Below are 17,466 nucleotides of genomic sequence, written 5' to 3' on the forward strand. Positions count from 1 at the left end.
GACCAGCGACATAATAGTACGGTCTTTAAAGATGGCGCCCGCTCCTCAGCGCTGCAGGCACCACAGCCGCGGGTGGACGTCTGCTTCTTATAGCAAACACCCACGGCTCATGTCCAGAACCGGCAGTAATGCTGATCGTGGACATTTAACCACTCAGATGCCGTGGTCAATCCTGACCAGGGCATCTGAGCGCGATGAAAACCGAAAGCGCGTTTTTCTGGTGGTGCTCCGGCTCCCCCGTGCAGCAATCGGAGGAGCCGGAGCTTGTGTGCAGTAGCCCCTGTCTTTGTGAATGACAGGAGGCTGCTGTATAGTATTTCCTATGGAGCCCTTGCCTGTAATAGGGCTCCATAGGAAACAAGCAATTTTCTAATAGACTCCAATGCTAGTGCATTGGAGTCAATGAGTATAGCAATCTAAGGATGGCATATTATAGTTCCCTATGGGAACTATAAAAAAGTGTAAAAAATAAAATAAAAGTAAAAAATATATATATTTCAAATCACCCCCCTTTTCCCAAAATAAAAAAATAAAAAAAATACACAACATGGGTGTCGCGATCTGCGAAAATGCCCATAGTATAAAAATATATTCCCCATACGGCAAACGGCAAAATGGAAAAAAGCGTCCAAATGGCCGATTTGCCGTTTTCGGTCGCTTCATTTTCTACAAAAAAATTACCGTATTTATCGGCGTATAACACGCACTTTTTCCCCCTGAAAATAGGGGGCAAATGATGTATGCGTGTTATACGCCGATATAATGTTAAGAAGCAATGTTTTTACATACCGGAGGTATAACATTAATACGGCGCAGCGCCTGCCGCAGCTCCCTCCTCATGCGCCGCCTGTCCCAGCTCCCTCTGTCATGCGGCGCCTGCCCCAGCTCACTCTGTCATGCGCCGCCTGCCTGTTCATTCATAAAGTGAGATAAGCAGGCAGGCGGCGCATGAGGAGGGAGCAGGGGCAGGCGGCGCATGAGGAGGGAGCTGGGGCAGGCGGCGCATGAGGAGGGAGCTGGGGCAGGCGGCGCATGAGGAGGGAGCTGGGGCAGGCGGCGCATGAGGAGGGAGCTGGGGCAGGCGGCGCATGAGGAGGGAGCTGGGGCAGGCGGCGCATGAGGAGGGAGCTGGGGCAGGCGGCGCATGAGGAGGGAGCGGAGACAGGCGGCGCATGACCGAGGGAGATGCCGGTCTGCGCCGTCTTAATGTTATACCTCCGGTACTACAGTAAGTACCGTACAATTAGATATAGAGGTAGATTGAATGTTTAACAGTTGCGGGGCCCGGTGTATTAGAGTAGAGTCACTGCACCGAGCCCCGCCATGAGTGTCCCCGCCTCCTCTCTCCACACTGATCCATCTGATGGGGGATCTGTAGATGACACTTATGGGGATCTGTGGATGACAAAAGTGTCATCCACAGAGCCCCATAAGTGTCATCCTTTTACATTATTTACCTTATAAGTGGTATTAATATTAATAAAAAAAAGTTCTGAGCTACCCTTTTTTTCCTGAAATTTCCCTCTTAAAATGAAGGTGCGTGTTATACGCCTGTGCGTGTTATACGCCGATAAATACGGTAAATAAAAAGTAATCAAAAAGTCATACACACCCCAGAATGGTATCAATTAAAAGTTCAGATCGCCCAGCAAAACATGAGCCCCTATACAGCTCCATACACATATAAAATGAATAATAAAATTATTTTTTTTCCCACTTTTTCATTTTTTAATCACTATTAAAACACAAGAAAAACTATACATATAAGGCATCGCTGAATTCGTAATGACCTGTAGAATAAAAGTAACCGGTCAGTTTCATCGTACATTGAACGTCTTAAATAAAATTTAAAAAACGTACAACTGTGGTAGAATTGTTTTTTTTTTGCTATTTCACCCCATTTGGAATTTTTTTCCCCGCTTACCACTACATCATATGCTATATTAAATAGTGGCGTTGGAATGTACAACTTGTCCAGCAAAAAACAAGCCCTCATATGGCTATGTGAACAGACAAATAAGTTATGACTCTGGGAAGGCAGGGAGCGCAAAACGAAAAAGCAAAAAAAAATTAAAAACTCCAGGGGGTGAAAGGGTTAAGCATATAAGCATACCTCCCAACTCTCTAAATAAACAAAGAGGGCCACATTGTGCGGCAAAGTGCGCTGCGGAAAATGTTTTCCACACTAGGTTCATCATAATACACAGGCAACTGTCTCTGCTTCCTATGGACAGCTGCCAGAAAGCAGGACATACCTCCCTCATAGCGGGACAGCCACTGCAATCCGGGACCGTCCTGCGGAATCGGGACGGTTGGGAGGGAACAACATGTCTTGGGCTGTTGCAGAGCTATTTTACTACAATTAGCAAATTTATTCCTTCAAATGTGAAACTATTAACTTGTGTCATGACCACAAGTCACTGTGTAATTCGGCCATAGATATTATGCAAGTTGGATAAATAGGAAGAGTCAGTCTTGGGGCATGTTCATATGCAGACTTGTTGCAGAAATTCTTGCAACTGAAAATAAGTTCCATTCATCTGAACGGGGTTGTTTCTGCAGCAGCAGCAAATGTAGACATTTGTGCAACAAATCTGCATCATATGAATATACCAGGAGGTAGTCTCTCCTAGAAGCAGGTCTTCTACTGGGGAACTCCTCCGAAATGCGCCATGTCAGCATGTCATACTTGTTTTCTGTATGGGATCAGAAACAAACCCTGTGCATGAAATCAGATACACATGGAGGTACAGCAAGGCCACATGCACCTCTATGGCAGCTCAATCAGTTTCCAATGACAAGAATCTGCAATATGGAAGTTGTGCATGAAGCCTCCGGCCTCTGTGCGGAAATCACGCTCAGTGTGTTACAGACGCTTGCTTGTCTCGCAGGAGCACACGGCATTATAGTAATTTGTAATGTTGTGTGTCTCCACCTGACCGTACTGCTACAGAATTAGGCCTCGAGCACACGGCCATTGTTCTGGTCCGCATCTGAGCCGCCGTTTTTGTGGCTCAGGTGCGGACCGATTCATTTCAATGGGGCCGCATAAGATGCGGACAGCACTCCGTGTGCTGTCCGCATCCGTTGCTCTGTTCCGTGGCCCCGCAAAAAAAAATATAGCATGTCCTATTCTTGTCAGTTTTGCGGACAAGAATAGGCATGTCTACAATGGGCCACCCGTTCTGCAAATTGCGGAAGGCACGCAGACGGCATCCGTTTTTTGCAGACCGCAAAAAAAACTGCGCGGTTGTGTGCCTGTAGCCTTACACTGACAGCATTATGCCAGTACAATTCTGGAGATGTGATTGAGGTCCTACAGAGACACACAGCATTATAAATCATTATAATGCTGTGCAATCCTGTAAAATGAGCAGTGTCCATAACGAGGAATCATGCTCACACATGGTGCGTGATTTCCACACAGGACACATTCGTCTGAAAGAGGCCTAAGGCTAGTTTCACACTAGCGTTAAAGTTTTCCGGTATTGAGTTCCGTCATAGGGGCTCAATACCAAAAAAATGCTTCAGTTTTGTCCCCATTCATCGTCAATGGGGACACAGCTGACCTGAACAGAACGGAAGGCTCCAAAATGCATTCCGTTCCCAGGCCGGAGAGCAAACCGCAACATGTTGTATTTTGCTTTACGTCCTGGGAAAAACGACCCCCAATGCAAGTCAATTTGGACGGATCCGTTTTCTCTTCCACAACGGAAAGCGGATCCGTCATTCATTGACTTTCAATGGATTTCAAAACTGATCCGTTTTCTATTGTGGCAGATTGCCAAAACGAATCTGTTTTCTCTGAAACAATGTTAAAGATAATACAACCGGATGCGTTCATAACAGATGCAGACGGTTGTATTACCAGTAACGGTAGCGTTTTTGCTGGACCCTGCTAGTATGAAACTACCCTAAGACTCTGTTCACACTTTGACAGCAAGAACAGTGTAGTATGCAGCACTATACTGTGTAGTACACAACATGTAATAACTAGTCAACCAATATATTCTGTTACAGTCAAATGTATACGACGTCAAGCACAGAAAAGCTGGAGGAAAACGGATCCCATGTTTTGATGTGGGAGGCATTCTGGCATCTGGCACATTAGTTTTACACTGAATGTCTCCTAACACCAAAAAGTAAAATTAAAGGGGTTGTCTCACTTCAGTTAGTGGCATTTATCATGTAGAGAAAGTTAATACAAGCCACTTACTAATGTATTGTTATTATTCGTACTGCTTCCTTTGCTGGCTGGATTCATTTTTCCATCACATTATAAACTGCTCGTTCCCATGGTTACGACCAACCTATAATCCATCAGTGGTGGTCATGCTTGCACTCTATAGGAAAAAGTGCTGGCCTTTCTGGTGGCGGGGAATGGGGGAGCTCACAAAGGATGGTGCTTTTTCCTATAGTGTGCAAGCACGATCACCGCTGATGAATTGCAGGGTGGTCGTAAACCATGGAAACGAGCAGTGTATAATGTTCCGGGAAAATGAATCCAGCCAGCAAAGGAAGCAATATGGATACTTACAATACATTAGTAAGTGCCTTGTATTAACTTTCTCTACATAATAAATGCCATTTGCTGAAGTGAGACAACCCCTTTAAGAACCAACTGACACAATGATATTTCTGCTCCGCATCCGATAGACACATCGTCCCGTGTAAACAGGGGATATGCTGCCTACAACAGCACACAATCATTTTTGCGGACGCATTGTTATAAAGAGTCCGAAAAAAAAAAAAAAAAATGCAACACAGATGTCATCCACCCTAAGCGTGCTGAGTTTTTCTGCCCCGCACAGGACCCGCGCACAAACATTTCAGCAGTTGTGTCCAATTCTGGTATAAAACAACAGGCTGGACACCACAGATGTGAACACACACTTACTGAGTATGTCATAACTAGTAAGGCTACTTTCACACTCGCGTTTGGTGCGGATCCATCATGGATCTGCACAGACGGATCCGTTCACATAATATAAACCGCATGCATCTGTTCAGAACGGATCCGTTTGTATTATCTTTAACATAGCCAAAACAGATCCGTCTTGAACACCATTGAAAGTCAATGGAGGACGGATCCGTTTTCTATTGTGCCAGATTGTATCAGTGAAAACGGATCCGTCCCCATTGACGTAGGCTACTTTCACACTAACGGCAGGACGGATCCGACAAGCTGTTCACCCTGTCGGATCTGTCCTGCCACTATTTCGCCGTGCCGCCGCTCCATATAGCACATTGACTGTAATGGGGACGGGGGGGATATGCTGCCAACGAGAGCAAACTGAGGGCAAACAATCATATTAAAGGGGCTGTCCCATTACAAATCCTGTGGATAGGTGGTAAGTGTCTGATTGATGGAGTCCCAACCACTGGGGCCCACGCTGATTCTCCAAATGCCAACTCTCCACCCAACTACAGGCACTCAAGTACCCAGGGCAGCCCCACAGAATGGAATTAAGTGGCGGCATGCATGCCTGGGGGAATACGGGCCCCCAGTGATCGGCCCCCTACCGATCTGACTCCTAACCCCTACCCTGTAAGTTGTCTTAATGAGACAACCCTTTAATGGTCTCTGCAGTCTACTGTGTGTGAGGGTGTAGCCCTACCGGTTGTACATATGAGGGGTCACCAATAAGGCTGAGGCACACAGTGACATGTGTCATATGACATAAAGATCGCAATGTTACATTGTCAATGCAACTGACACAAAATCCTACATTACCCATCTGTGATCTGGACGTGTGCTCACATGTTGCCTATAGGCCCGACAATAAGCCGGATGGAAGTGTCCTAAGGGGTCACTCTAACCAGTCCCAGGGAGAAGGAGAGGCCGTCTCCTCCTCCCTGTACCGATGGTATGGATTTACATACCAGGCAAGAAACCAGAACGGGGGCACAGCGGGCGAACAGAGCGGCACATAGAGAAAATAGTAAGCCATCTCGCATGCCCTACCCTGCCAGCTAGTTACATGATAATGTCAGGACGACTGAAAGGTCCTCTTTAAATCTTTTCAGCTCCTCCTGCTCTACTAGGTCTCATTAAGACAACCGTCGTGTTTTGCATATCCGCAAAACACGGATGCCGACTCGTGAGCGTTCCACAATTTGCGGATCCCACACGGCGGCACTAACATAGAAAATGGCTATTCTTGTCCGCAATTGCGAACAAGAATAGGACATGTTCTATCTTTTTTTGTGGGGCCATGGAACGGATCTACGGAATGAATGGGTATGCATCCGATCCGCAAAATTGGGATTTCACAATGAACAACAAGCTATTTTTCCTCCTCAGGATAACATGTAAAAATTCTTGCCAATAAAATTGCTTCCTAAAGGGGTTGTCCGACATACTGAAAAATTCTGTAAACCCCTACGTCATCTTAAAATAAGAAAACATGGTTAAATTCACCCGTTTCTGCAGCGTCGATCTTTGTGGTTCTGGTTCATTACGCTTGCTGCTGCCTGTTGACCGCTGCAGCCAATCACCGTCCTCAGTGGGCAGTGATTGGCTGCGGCAGTCACATTCTGCTGAATGTAAACAAACAGCGGGTGGAGTACCGGGCCAGACCCGCAGAGCGCGCAGGGTGAGTATATGGCGCTTTCTTATTTTACAACATTGCAGCGGTTTAAGAGAGGTTTCGTTATCGCAGAGGACCCCTTTAACCTCTAGTGACTACATGGCTCCTGTGATTTTCAAACTGCTCAGTGCATCCCCCATAGACAGCCATTACTGTGGACACCTGGACAAGGTGACTTCTACCCCACCTGTACCAGCAGAGACCTGGCAGCCTCCCCAGAGGGGACGGCGCCCCTCTGCTGCACTGCCCATGTGCTGAGTACAGGTGGCTCCTTCCCAGAAGCCCCTGACCCGGGTATTACCGCAGGGAAGTGACTGTACGGGCAGCCATGGCACACATGGCACTGTAGGAGCAGCACGTTTTCCCTCAGTGTTGACACAATCGACCACAGAGAGCGCCAGGCGCCATAAAGCGAGCTGCCTGCACTGCCGAGGAGGTGTGCGACCCTCCCTCCATGTGTCACCCCCTTCCCCCCATACTGCAGGCCTCTCCCGTGCTACTCACTGGCTGGAGAGCTGCAAAGGGGGCGCCCCTCGTCGCTGGAAGGCCCCGTCCACAAACACCCCGTTCTTGCCCAGGCAGCGCAGGTAGAAGTGCGGCTCCACGAAGTTGATCTGGAGGTGGCGGCGGGAGATGAAGCTGGAGCGCCCCATGTTGACATCCACCGATCCCTGGCTGGAGTCACGTCCGATGATCACTTGAGAAGTTCGCATGAAGAACTCAAAGTCTCGCCCCTCCAGACGGGCCAGGGCTGGGGGGGCTTCATGTCCCGACGAGGCTAGCACACAGGGTGCAGGGCGCCCCCCAGACTGCACTGGGCTGCAGGGTGCAGAGCGAAGCGCCAGCAGGGCCTGCACCCCCGAGTCTTCTCCAGGCTCCATGGCGGCCGCGGCGCGTTGCCAGCTAGGATTGTTTTGGTTGTTGAAACTGAGTAACTGCAGGCGGGTCCACGGGCGGAGCAGAGGGAGATGGACGGGTCACAGGGCGAGGGAGGGGGCTGAGACACAGGTACAGGACTGGGAGGACTGCACAAGAGGAGGACTGGCTCCCAGTGCACTCCAGTATAGAGGACTAGCCCCCATTGCCCTCCAGTATAGAGGACTAGCTCCCAGTGCCCACCAGTTCCATGAAGAGGACTAGCTCCCAGTGCCCTCCAGTATAGAGGACTAACCCCCAGTTCCCCTTTCAGTAAAGAGGACTAGCTCCCAGTGCCCACCAGTTACACAAAGAGGACTAGCTCCCAGTGCCTGACTGTATAAAGGACTAGCTCCCAGTGCCCCCCCAGTTACAGGAAGAGGACTAGCTCCCAGTGCCCTCCAGTATAAAGGACTAGTTCCCAGTACCCACCAGTTACACAAATAGGACTAGCTCCCAGTGCCCTCCAGTATAAAGGACTAGCTCCCAGTGCCCACCAGTTCCATGAAGAGGACTAGCTCCCAGTGCCCTCCAGTATAGAGGACTAACCCCCATTGCCCTCCAGTATAGAGGACTAGCTCCCATTGCCCTACAGTATAAAGGACTAGCTCCCAGTGCCCACCAGTTCCATGAAGAGGACTAGCTCCCAGTGCCCTCCAGTATAGAGGACTAGCTCCCAGTGCCCACCAGTTCCATGAAGAGGACTAGCTCCCAGTGCCCTCCAGTAAAGAGGACTAGCCCCCAGTTCCCCTTTCAGTAAAGAGGACTAGCTCCCAGTGCCCACCAGTTACACGAAGAGGACTAGCTCCCAGTGCCCGACAGTATAAAGGACTAGCTCCCAGTGCCCCCCAGTTACATGAAGAGGACTAGCTCCCAGTGCCCTCCAGTATAAAGGACTAGCTCCCAGTGCCCACCAGTTACACAAATAGGACTAGCTCCCAGTGCCCACCAGTTACATGAGGAGGACTAGCTCCAAGTGCCCACCAGTTACACGAAGAGGACTAGCTCCCAGTGCCCGACAGTATAAAGGACTAGCTCCCAGTGCCCCCCAGTTACATGAAGAGGACTACCTCCCAGTGCCTTCCAGTATAAAGGACTAGCTCCCAGTACCCACCAGTTACATGAATAGGACTAGCTCCGAGTGCCCTCCAGTAAAGAGGACTAGCTCCCAGTGCCCACCAGTTACATGAGGAGGACTAGCCCGCAGTGACCTCCAATATAGAAGACTAGCCCCCCAGTGCCCTCCAATATAGAAGACTAGATGATCACTTGAGAAGTTCACATGAAGAACTAGGACTAGCTCCCAGTCACCGCTACATGAAGAGGACTAGATCCCAGTGCCCACCAGTTACATGAGGAGGACTAGATCCCAATGCCCACTAGTATAGAGGACTAGCTCCCAGTGCCCACCAGTAGAGATGGCCTTGCGGTTCGCCCAGTGTTTGTTTCGAGGTGAAGTTTGCACGTTCGCGGTTCGGCGAACATATGGCGATGTCCGCTGGCGCCATATTCTTTTGCATTGTGCCGAACTTTGACCCATGACACATCCATCAGGTGGGACAGGACAGCCAATTGAGACGTTTCAGTACATGGACATACCCCCTACCCTATAAATAAACCCGATCGGGCCGCCATTTTACATTCAGTCTTTTGCCAGTGTAGGGAGAGGTTGCTGTGTGGAGCAGGGACAGACTGTTAGAGACACCAAACGCTTGCTAATAGGGCCACAAAAGTCCTTTTAAGGACTGGTATAGGTGTGCTATCGATAGGTGTTACATACAGAGGGGTGTGATATACTTTCTAACATAGAAAGTATATTAGAGTGCATTTGTATTGTGCAGCAGCTGTGTGGAGTTCTGCTGAGATACCGCAGCTATACAGAGGGACAAACACTATTGGAACAACTAATTGCAACTGGTGAGATATACCAGTTGCCCCCCCCAAAAATTTATTGAGACGGGTGTGATATACCTATAATATAATTTCTATATAGTGCATTTGTATTGTACAGCAGTTGTGTACGGTTCTGCTGCAATACCGCACTATACATTGGGACAAACGCTATTGGAACAACTAATTGCAGCTGTTGTGATATACCAATTCCCCCCCAAAAAAAAAAAAAAAATTATTAAGGGGTTTGATATACCTGCTTCCAGTAAATACTTATTAAGGGGTTCTATATACCTGCTTCCACAAATACTGCTCTTCTATAGGGACTTTGACATAGGGTTGTTGCGGGTATCGAAATTTCGATACCCAATCGATACTTTTGTCCCGGTATCGATACGATACCGGGATTTCCGTTTTTTCGATACTGGGCTGGTATCTCTGAACATGAGCGCGCTGCTATCGGCGCGCTCATGTTCTCAGCAGCACGGGGAGAAGGAAGCTGTCCTCCCTCCCCCCTGTGCTGCTGCCGCTGCCACCAATGGGAGGAGAGGGGCAGGCGCACTGCGCCACCAATGAGGAGAGAGGGGCGGGCCACTGAGCCACCAATGATAGGACTATTCCCATTTCCCACACAGAGCGGCGCCCAGCGATGTCTCAGCATTCACCATTAGTCCTGGGCGCCGCTCCGTTCGCCCGCAGTGCCCCATTACTGTCTCCTCTCCTGCTCCACATGCTGCTGATTACTATCGGAGCGATGTGGTGGAGACATCAGCTTCACTAGTGGGCGTTCCTTCTCCCTGCGCTGCGATTGGACAGCGCTACAGCCAGGAAGAAGGAACGCCCACTAGTGAAGCTGATGTCTCCTCCCATCGCTCTGATAGTAATCAGCAGCATGTGGAGCAGGAGAGGAGACAGTAATGGGGCACTGCGGGCGAACGGAGCGGCGCCCAGGACTAATGGTGAGTGCTGAGACATCGCTGGGCGCCGCTCTGTGTGGCCTGATAGTGAAAGTCAGTCTTTAACACAATACAGGAGGCGGGTGCCGGCATCAGAATCGCATTGCCGGCACCCTGCCGCTGACAGGGAGCTGCGATCAGAGGCAGTTAACCCCTCAGGTGCGGCACCTAAGGGGTTAACTGCTGATCTGCCAGTACCAGCCTCCTGTATAAAGGGGTAATTTATCATTGGTGGTGCAGTGTGCCCCCCCCCCTCAACCCCCCATCCCATTAAAATCATTGGTGGCACAGTGCGCCAGCCCCTCTCAACCCCCCAGTATTAAAATCATTGGTGGCAGTGGCCACAGGGACCTCTCCCCTCCCCCTCATTGGTGGTGCAGTGGCAGCTTCTGATCGGAGCCCCAGCTGTGTAAGCCTGGGGCTCCGATCAGTTACCATGGCAGCCAGGACGCTACAGAAGCCCTGGTTGCCATGGTAACATCCCTAAAGCTGTGTGCACAAGGCACAGAGCAGCAGGGACAGTGTGAAGTCCTATTCACCCTGATAGAGCTGAATAGGACAAGGGATGAAAGATTCCAGGTTCTAGCCCCTAAGGCTACTTTCACACTTGCGTTCAGAGCGGATCCGTATAAAGGGGTAATTTATCATTGGTGGTGCAGTGTGCCCCCCCCCCCTCAACCCCCCATCCCATTAAAATCATTGGTGGCACAGTGCGCCAGCCCCTCTCAACCCCCCAGTATTAAAATCATTGGTGGCAGTGGCCACAGGGACCTCTCCCCTCCCCCTCATTGGTGGTGCAGTGGCAGCTTCTGAGACGGATCCGCTCATATAATGCAGACGGTGGATCCGTTCAGAACGGATCCGTCTGCATTATATTGTAAAAAAAATTCTAACTGTGAAAGTAGCCTTAACGGATCCCTCCAGACTTTTACATTGAAAGTCAATGGGGGACTGATCCGTTTGAAGATTGAGCCATATTGTGTCATCTTCAAACGGATCATTGACTTCCATTGTAAGTCTGGACGGATCCGCTTGACTCCGCACGGCCAGACTGACTGATGCATTCTGAGCGGATCCGCATCCACTCGGAATGCATTAGGGCTGGACGAATGCGTTCGGGGCCGCTTGTGAGAGCCTTCAAACGGAGCTCACAAGCGGACACCCGAACGCTAGTGTGAAAGTAGCCTAACGGGGGAAATAGTTATTAAATAAAAAGTGTTAAAAAAAAGTAAAAAACCCCCCCACCAAAATATGAAGTATAAATCACCCCCTTTTCCCAATTTCACATATATAATAAAATATATAAATAATAAACATATTACATATCGCCACGTCAGAAAAGTCCAAACTATTAAAATCTAGGTGGTGAACGGCGGAACAGAAAAAAATAAATAAAAACTGCGCGATTCGCAATTTTTAAAAATGCGGAATGCACGTGGCTTTTTTGGTTTATTTTTTTTCGCGTGGTATCGAATGGTATTGAGTATCGCAATACTTTTGGTATCGAATCATGGTATCGAAACCGAATCAAAAATTTGGTATCGCAACAACTCTACTTTGACACAGGGTCATTTAGAAAATTACAGGCAGAGGAACAGGCAGGCCATTCCGTAGGGGTCGGGCGGGTGCACCAGGCCAACGCCTGTGGGAAGTTGGAGAAGGTGCGTGCGATAACGTCAAAGGACGCACCAGAGACGTGGCTCACTCAGCCTTCCGCTTCTGCACCCTCCTCATCCTCTGTATCAGCACCCTCATCACACTCTGCTGTGTGCACCCCCAAAGAAACCAGCATAGCCCCTCTACTCGAGTCAGAGGAATTAATTTCCCATCAATTTCCAGACCTTACCAATGCACAGCCATTCTTGGCATCGGATGAGGATGTAGCAACGGCCGCCACCCAGCGGTCTGATGACAGTACCCAGATCAGCCCAAGGAGGGTGGTCCCCACTGTTGCTGCCTATTACGAGATCTGTAATGTCAGTTTTGGTGAAGGTCAATGCATAAGTCGCGATAAGCCCAACACTCACCTAGAGACAACCGCCTTAAGAAGGCACCTGGCCTCCCATTACTGAGCCCAGTGGGAGCAACACTGTCAGAATGCACAAATCCACAATCCCGGCGCTCCACGTCCTGCCTCTTCTCCTCTCTCCTCCCATTTGTCCTCCACTCCACCTTCCACCATGCCGTCGTCGCCTTCATTTGGCAAAAGGCAGGCTTCTGTGGCCCAATGTCACAACCAGACAGCTGAGAAGCTCTGACAGAAGCCTTTCAGAACCTCCTCCTTGAGTTCTCTTTGTTGTGGTATTCAGTTCCTCATCTCGTTAGCCTCTCTCAGCTGTCATGAAGTTGGACTAATTGCATCCCTTTAAATTCCGCCCCATAATGCATTACTGGGCGGCTTATACTTCTTCCTGGAGTGTGTGTGCATGCTCATCCTGTTTTCCTGTCTGCTACAAAGTTAAGTGCTGTACAGTTATCTGTTATTTTCTGTTTGCTGGATCCCAGGTGACCCTGACTCCCTCCGTGTCTGGTGTAGGGAGCCGGTGGTCGTGTCCCCTCACTATTGTAGGGTGTTCAGGGGTAATATAGTCGAGGTACGTGGCTATGCAACCATCCACCTCTGGGATCTTTGCATAGGCTGAGTAGCCAGGGAAAGTGCTAGGTCTTGTGCAGGGGTCTCCCCTTGGTTCCTTAGCTTTGGATCCAGTGAGTCATATATGCATGTTGCTTTGTCTTGTTTCCTGTACACCGTCCGTGACACCCAAATGTTCAAACATAAAATGTTGACGCCAGATAACCCTCTTGCCTAACAGTTGACCGCCGGCTTGTCGGAACTGCTAGCACACCGCAATGGAAGGAAATATTTCTCCCAGAAGGGCATCACAGAGCTCTTTGGCCATGTTCAGCGGCAAGTGAATGTATCTCTGGCACACAGTGTCTGTGGCAAGATACATCTGACCACAGACATGTGGTCTAGCAAACACGGGCAGAGAAGGTACATAACTTTTACTGCCCACTGGGTGAACCTTCTGATGGACATCAAGCATGTAACCCCTGAACCTATTCGACGTGCCAGGTGAGACGTTGCCATGCTGTGTTGTGGCTGTTGTGCCTAGAGTGCCCGTTCCTGCACTCCTTTCAGCTCTGCGATCACAGGCGGATCACTCAATTTGACAGTTGGTAAAGTGATGTGCGACTACGGTGCCAGTCTGCTGAGCTTGTTAAAACAGGGCAAAATAACACACTTAGTCGTGCAGTGATTCGTTGCCAAATACCCCAGGGTCCAGGACGTCTTGCGGCAGGCCATTTTAGAATATCTTACACGGCCATGGCTTGCCTTGCTGACGTTCAGCAGCGACATCACTTGCCCGTCAGACGTCTGATTTGTGACTGCCTGACGCGGCTGCTCCAGCAGAAACATACCATTAACGACTACCTTTACGAACTCTGTGGCAGAACAGGTTCTGGGAAGCTTGTTTTTTTTCACTGTGCCAGTGGCTGCTCATGCGCGACGCATGCAGACTTCTGCAGCCATTTGATGAGATCACCAAACTGGTCAGTCACAGTGATTAAGCCATCGAGGAGCAGGGGCAGGAAGATGAGGAAGTCGCAATGCTGAATTAATTCCCAGGGGGGCCTACTCCATCTGAGACAAGTTAGAGGAGGATGGTGACTGGGGGGAGGAGGAGGAGCAAGAAGAGCAGGCTTGAAACTTTTCTGGGATCCCTGGTGTTGTCTGTGGATGGGGGAGGAGACCGAGGACGACATTCTCCTGGGCAATGAGCAGGAGCCAGGCCGCTCCATCAGTTCCAATTTAGTGCAAATAGGGGCCTTCATGCTCCAGTGTTTGAAGAGGGACCCCTGTATAAAAAGCATAAAGGGAAGGACTATTACCGGATGGCAACCTACTTAGACCCCTGGTACAAACACAAAATGGCGGACATGTTACCAGTATCACAGAGGGCTGTCAGCATTTCCAGGCCTTGCTTCAAGAGATGCTGCATTCTGCTGTTGCGGGCGCTGGCAGAGGAATTTCCACCCACAGAGAAACTGTTGCAAATACCAATCCTACAACGCATGCAAGAAGAGGGCGGTTTGAAGTTGTGTTGGTCACTTCGGATAAGAGATCATTCTTGCAGCCAACCCATCGACAACCGCCCTCCGTCCCCAGCCCCAGGGAACGCCTAGACCGACAGGTTCTCGACTACATCGAGTTAATGGCCGATGTGGACGCTCTGAGAAGCGAGGAACCCCTTGACTACTGGGTGTGCAGGGTTGACCTGTGGCCAGAGCTGTCACAATTTGCCATGGAACTCTTGGCTTGCCCCTCATCGAGTGTCCTGTCTGAAAGGACGTTCAGCGCAGCAGGGGGGATCGTGACCGATAAGCGCACTCGCCTAGCTCACGACAGTGTGGACTACCTCACATTTATAAAATTAATGAGGCATGGATCTCGGAGGAAATCAACACCTGGCATGACCACATTTAATTGAATTTCCTCATGCCAGCCGACACATATCCGCCACCACCCAGAACAAGTAATGGTCCCTGTCTTATGTAAATACAGTGGCATAAAAGGCCTTTTCTGTCCGGTGAATGCCTAATGTTTGGAACCTCGGAGGAATTCAACACCTGTGACGACCACGTGTTATCAAATTTCAACTATTATCATTAGGTTTTTTTTCAAGAGGGGGATTTCATTAGCCATGGTTTCATTCCAATTTTATATTTTTTGTTCTTTTAAACATATGTATTTGATATGTATTTGTACTGGCCTGCGGTAAAATGGATATCCAATGATTATATAATATACCTCCAGCCACTTAATCACTTGATCTTTTCTGTCCGGTGAATGAATAATTTTTGGGGCCTGTAGTCCATTGGCCTGCAGTAAAATTGATCTCCATTGACTGTCTAATATACCTCCGGCCACATAATCACTTGATCTTTTCTGTATGGTGAATGCATAATTTTCGGGGCCTGTAATCTAACTGGCCAACAGTAAAATTGTTATACAGTGACCGCCTAATGTACCTCCAGCCACATTATCAATTGTTCTTTTCTGTACGGTGAATGAATAATTTTTGGGGCCTGTAGTCCACTGGTCTGCAGTAAAATTGATATCCATTGACCGTCTAATATACCTCCAGCCACATAATCACTTGATCTTTTTTGTATGGTGAATGCTTAATTGTTGGGGCCTCCGGAGGAATTCAACACCTGTGACGACCACGTGTTATCGAATGTAACCTATTATCATTTGGGGTTTATTCAAGAGGGGGGATTTTGTTAGCCATGTTTTTAATCAAATTGTATATTTTTAGTTCTTTTAAACATATGTATTTGACATGTATTTGTACTGGCCTGCAGTAAAATTTATATCCAATGTCCGTCTAATATACCTCCAGCCACATAATCACTTGATGTTTTCTGTCCGGTTAATGCCTAATGTTTGGGGCCTGTAGTCCACTGGCCTGCAGTAAAATTGATATACAATGACCGTCTAATATACCTCGGGCCACATAATCACTTGATGTGTGAATGCCTAATGTTTGGGGCCTGTACTCCGTGGCCTAAAATAAAAAAATTCTAGGCTCCAGAATGGCACATTTTTTAAAGTTTCCCTTTAACCGCTTGCCGCACTTGCCGATAGGCGTCTGGGCGGTGGCTCTCTCAGGTCTCAGAGACAACGATTGACGTCATCTCGTGAGACCTGAGATTTCCTGTGGACGCGCGCTCACAGGATTGCACAATTCACAAGTTCATCTACAGCCTGCCGGCAGCGATCATTAGCTGTCAGGCTGTTGATTTTTAAATTAACCAATGAAAGAGGTATATCAGACGCTATTTTGTAAATAGCGTCTGATATACCTGGTCCTCTGGTGGTCCCTTTTGCTTAGATCGACCACCAGAGGACACAGGCAGCTCTTTAAGTAGCACCAATCACCACACATACACTACACCCCCCGTCACTTATTAACCCCTTATCAACCCCTGATCACCCCATATAGACTCCCTGATCACCCCCCTGTAAGGGTCCCTCATCGCCGCCAGGTAGTTAGCTACTTGTTAGGTAGTTAGCGCCCAGCCACCGCACCGCAGTCACTGATTAGTTGCTGATTAGCGTCTTCGCTGTCGCTAATCAGCACTAGTACTATATAGTATCTGTAAGTGATCAAGACTGATCGCAATCAGATATATATAAACACATTAGGGTCACCTTAGGCTCTACAAAAAACACAGTATTCGCCCTATCAGGCCTGATCTTGTGCGCACACTTGCGTTCAGTCCGCCCCACCGCATTGACAGAATAATTTTTTTCTGATCACTGCAAAAACACCGTAAAATCGCTGCGGTGCTATAAAGATCACTTTTGAGCTTTTTGGATCTTTATTAGCGATCGCAGCTTTACTTCGCAAGCACTCCTTTTTAATAGGCAGGTTTGCTCTTTTTCCTGGGTAGTCTCAGAGGAATACCCCCTAAATTTAGTTAGCCCAAAACGTCAAACAAGGGGTATTCCGCTGAAGAGGCCTACAGGATTCTGGCCGTGATGGATGAAAGCGATGGGGACGCCTCACCCGCTGATTCCAGTGGTTCAGAATATGAACCTGTAGACAGCAGTGGCACTCTAACCGTTAGTGAAGATGACGAAGTTGAGGTCCCTGCTATGGTCAGGCGTACCCGATCCCATGTCAGTGTTCTGCATACCCCGCATGATGAGCCTCATTTTCAGCAGAGTGGTGCTAGCGCTGATCTTTTTTATGGTGCGGCATACACCAGCAGCGCAGCACATCCTGGACCTTCTACCAGCACTGCCGTATTCCCTGGTGAAGTGGCGAGCACCAGAAGGGCAGTTCAAGCTGGTACGGTGGCACATGCATTAACTCCCCTGTCGCAGCCACCACGTTTTGCCCCCTTTCACCGCCAGTCTGGAGTTCGCATGGAGACAGCTGATTTAGGATCGGCCCTTTAGGATCGGCCCTGATTTAGGATCTCTATGACTTAGTTGTGGCAGAAACCAACCGATACGCCACAGACTATATAACCACCAATCCGGAAAGCTTCTATGCCCAGCCTTTCCGGTGGAATCCAGTCAAAGTTTCCGAATTTTAAAT

At 48.9% G+C, this 17,466-nt stretch overlaps 1 protein-coding gene across 2 annotated transcripts in view; it reads right to left on the reverse strand.

Moving 5' to 3' along the window:
- The window catches only part of FOXK1 (forkhead box K1), a 45,449-nt gene extending 37,902 nt beyond the window's left edge, over positions 1-7,547 (reverse strand). Inside the window, exon 1 of one of the 2 annotated variants that reach the window (XM_044303393.1) lies at positions 7,095-7,547. In XM_044303393.1, coding sequence (XP_044159328.1) covers positions 7,095-7,471 — 377 coding nt within the window. In that variant the 5' untranslated portion in view covers positions 7,472-7,547. The remainder of the gene's footprint in view (positions 1-7,094) is intronic. The other variant, XM_044303391.1, reaches the window with a different exon arrangement.
- Positions 7,548-17,466: the final 9,919 nt, after the last annotated feature.

Source organism: Bufo gargarizans, chromosome 8, assembly GCF_014858855.1.
Source record: "Bufo gargarizans isolate SCDJY-AF-19 chromosome 8, ASM1485885v1, whole genome shotgun sequence".
Lineage (NCBI taxonomy): Eukaryota > Metazoa > Chordata > Amphibia > Anura > Bufonidae > Bufo > Bufo gargarizans.